The sequence below is a fragment of the Monosiga brevicollis genome, genomic scaffold, assembly GCF_000002865.3.
Source record: "Monosiga brevicollis MX1 MONBRscaffold_11 genomic scaffold, whole genome shotgun sequence".
In the NCBI taxonomy this organism is placed as follows: domain Eukaryota; class Choanoflagellata; order Craspedida; family Salpingoecidae; genus Monosiga; species Monosiga brevicollis.
In genome coordinates, this window is record NW_001865048.1 from 96,018 (window position 1) to 98,864 (window position 2,847).

Sequence of the window (2,847 nt, forward strand, 5' to 3'; positions counted from 1 at the left end):
TGCGTGTGTGTGTGTGTGTGTGTGTGTGTGTGTGTGTGTGTGTGTGTGTGTGTGTGTGTGTCTGTGTGTGTCTGTGTCTGTGTCTGTGTGTGTCTGTGTGTGTCTGTGTCTGTGTCTGTGTGTGTCTGTGTGTGTGTGTGTGTGTGTGTGTGTGTGTGTGTGTGTGTGTGTGTCTGTGTGTGTCTGTGTCTGTGTCTGTGTGTGTGTGTGTCTGTGTGTGTCTGTGTCTGTGTCTGTGTCTGTGTCTGTGTGCGGGGGGGGGGGATGGTGCACGGCAGTCTGTCTCTGCCTGTCCAAAAGGCGTGGACACGTGTCCCTCTCAATCGTGTCGTTGTCGCGCCCGCTTCTGGTCATTCCCCTTGTGGCAGAATCGGACGGCCTTTGTGGTGCCCGCGTTTGAAACACCGCAGTATCGCCTGCCTCGATTCGGGACCAAAGCTGCGTTGCTGGAGGCATGGGACTTGGGGCTCTTGCGGCCGTTTCGTATGGATCTATGGCCCGTGGCCCATCGCCCTACCGACTATCACCGCTGGTCAGGTACAACTGACCCTTATGCCATTGACTGGCAGCCCGGTGCGTTGGCGCACTATTTTTTTTTTTGAATGCTCCCGTCTGCTCTCTCCTGACATGACCAATAAGACCATCGAGCAGCTTTTCATGACGGTTGTTGACGGTGGGTGATATAGACTACGAGCCCTACCTGCTAATGTCACCGCATGCCCCGCGCTTCGACGAACGCTTCTCTGGATTTGGCTGGAATAAGGTTGGTGTGCTGCTCAATCGATGCGAATGTAGGGCCTCGAGCAGAAGCTAAGTTTATACCGTGTCCCTGTTCTCCACTCGCAGGTCTCGCAAATCATGGAGCTGCATGTCAGCCACCATCGCTTTGTGGTGGTGCCTGCGGCTTGGGTCATCCACAAACCCCACACCCCCTCGCATGATCTAGCTGCTTTTCGCTCGGATCCAGGGTATCGAGCCTGCCTGCAAGCGCTCAAGGAAGTGTTCCAAAGTGAATTGGCTCAAAGATATGGAAGTGGTGTATGACCCAAGCCCTTTATTTTTCTTTCGTCACATTGACTATATTCATGCCGCTGCGCGGCGTTTGGCTAAGCATGTGCACAAGGTGTTTTCGAGCATGCCCTTAATGCGGCAATTTTGTCGCGTCATGCGTCAGGGAAAAGACAATTCAGCTCAGTATTCAGTTCGCCTTTGATGTCAATTGATTCGTCATTGGGTTGGTGGCCAGGCTGTGTTCATTTGATCAAATCTGCAGCGGACACCCACTCATTGGGAGAGGGGGCGCGGTGTCATGAAGTGGCGAACTTCGTCATCCGTCACCTTGGCGCGAGCTTCTTGATGCTGGCGAACCACACCCTGGAGCACCTCGATCAAGCGTGACTTGATCTCAAAGGTCGTCATTTTTCCAGAGCCATACGCCTCGCGAATTCGCTCCAATTCCTCATCGTCCTCCAAGAAGAAGCGCAGGTACTGATATGACACATCCACATCTACTCCAACGCAATCGAGCAAACATGTGGCGCGTCTGAGTTGAGGTCACGCTCTCAACTTTTTCGAGCCCTAGGCAAACGGCACGTACCAGTATTTGCGCCGCGCTCGCGATGCTCAGCCAAGGTTTCAGGAGCGCCCGAAAATGCGTGCTTGTGGATCTGAAAAAAAGATGAAAGGAAAAAGGGTAAAAGAAAAAAAAAAGGGGGAGAGTCAAAGATGCATCAAGCTGACCAGGTTGACTGTTTCTGTATCTTGATTCAAGCCTGCATGACCGAAGCAAAGGCCAAAACGCATGCCATACCTTATCCTTGATATCTTCAGGCTTATCCGTCAAGAAGACAGTGGTTGGCGACTTGGTGCTGCTGCTCATCTTGGTCGAGCTGCCCGTCATGGCTATGGGCACAGACGTTTGCCCGTGAGAGTCAAAGTATGCCGAGGTGTGAATGTGTAGCACTCTGATACACCAAATCAACGATGACGGCGTGGCACCACGAACCAGGGAAGAAGACAGAGTGGACGAGGGCCGGCTTTTCCTCGCGAAGAGCAGGGGCGACATCACGCGTCATGCGAAAGTAGGGATCCTAAATCAGAGTTGAAGGCAAGTGAAGCAACCCGTGTCAACGCAAGCGCGCGAATTGAGGTAGCCAAGGTCAGGACAACAACGATAACAGCCAAATGTACCTGATCAATGGCACAGGGGATCAGGCAGGCCGCCGATTGCTGCAACACGCCAGGAAAGGACCTATTTGGCAGGACAATGTGCGTATGAGAGTGCGATTCGTGCGCAAAGTGCTATTGCTGTCAGTAAGTGACTCTGAAAGGGATAGCAAGTGCACGATGACTCACGAGGGGAAGGATGGGCTGGCTTGGATGGCAGCAAAGGAGATCTTGCCAATGTTGGCATTCTCGTCGAAACCGAAAATTTTGCAAGCCTGATGCAGGCTGACACGGCGTTGTATCCTGAGCACATTCTTGTAAAAGGCACCGCCCATGATGTCCGTATCGGCAAAGATGTAAGTCTTCTCGCGGTTGAAGCCGCATGCGATGATATCCTTGGCATTCTCGCGTGTCAACCTGCATGCGATGCGCGACAGGGCGTGGTTGTGTAAGATAGGAGCGGCGCGTTTGTTGTGACGGGGGAAGGTCTTGGCGGAATGAGTGTCAACGTACGCGAATACACCAGTCACAGGATCTTCGTCAAGCGTGAGTTCAGATTTGAACAAAAACTTCTCGTCGTCGGTCATTTGGATGACAAGTGGCACGTCAAAGACATCTTGCAGGTATCTGAAGGGACCATGCAAGAATGAGGGGGGGGGGGGGGGGGGGGGGGGTTTTAAA

The 2,847-nt window shown here is 52.9% G+C and overlaps 2 protein-coding genes across 2 annotated transcripts in view; one reads left to right on the forward strand and one right to left on the reverse strand.

Annotated features, from left to right (window-relative positions):
* Positions 1-1,044, forward strand: part of MONBRDRAFT_21521 (uncharacterized protein) — a gene marked incomplete at both ends in the record, with an annotated part of 1,862 nt that extends 818 nt beyond the window's left edge. The window contains 3 exons of the mRNA XM_001745972.1: positions 369-573; positions 687-763; positions 847-1,044. Of these exons, the coding sequence (XP_001746024.1) occupies positions 369-573; positions 687-763; positions 847-1,044 (480 nt within the window). The remainder of the gene's footprint in view (positions 1-368; positions 574-686; positions 764-846) is intronic.
* A 160-nt stretch (positions 1,045-1,204) lies between these two features.
* The window catches only part of MONBRDRAFT_32505 (uncharacterized protein), a gene marked incomplete at its 5' end in the record, with an annotated part of 2,948 nt that continues 1,305 nt past the window's right edge, over positions 1,205-2,847 (reverse strand). The window contains 7 exons of the mRNA XM_001746109.1: positions 1,205-1,508; positions 1,598-1,667; positions 1,811-1,902; positions 2,006-2,090; positions 2,191-2,251; positions 2,356-2,583; positions 2,680-2,793. Coding sequence (XP_001746161.1) covers positions 1,285-1,508; positions 1,598-1,667; positions 1,811-1,902; positions 2,006-2,090; positions 2,191-2,251; positions 2,356-2,583; positions 2,680-2,793 — 874 coding nt within the window. The 3' untranslated portion in view covers positions 1,205-1,284. The remainder of the gene's footprint in view (positions 1,509-1,597; positions 1,668-1,810; positions 1,903-2,005; positions 2,091-2,190; positions 2,252-2,355; positions 2,584-2,679; positions 2,794-2,847) is intronic.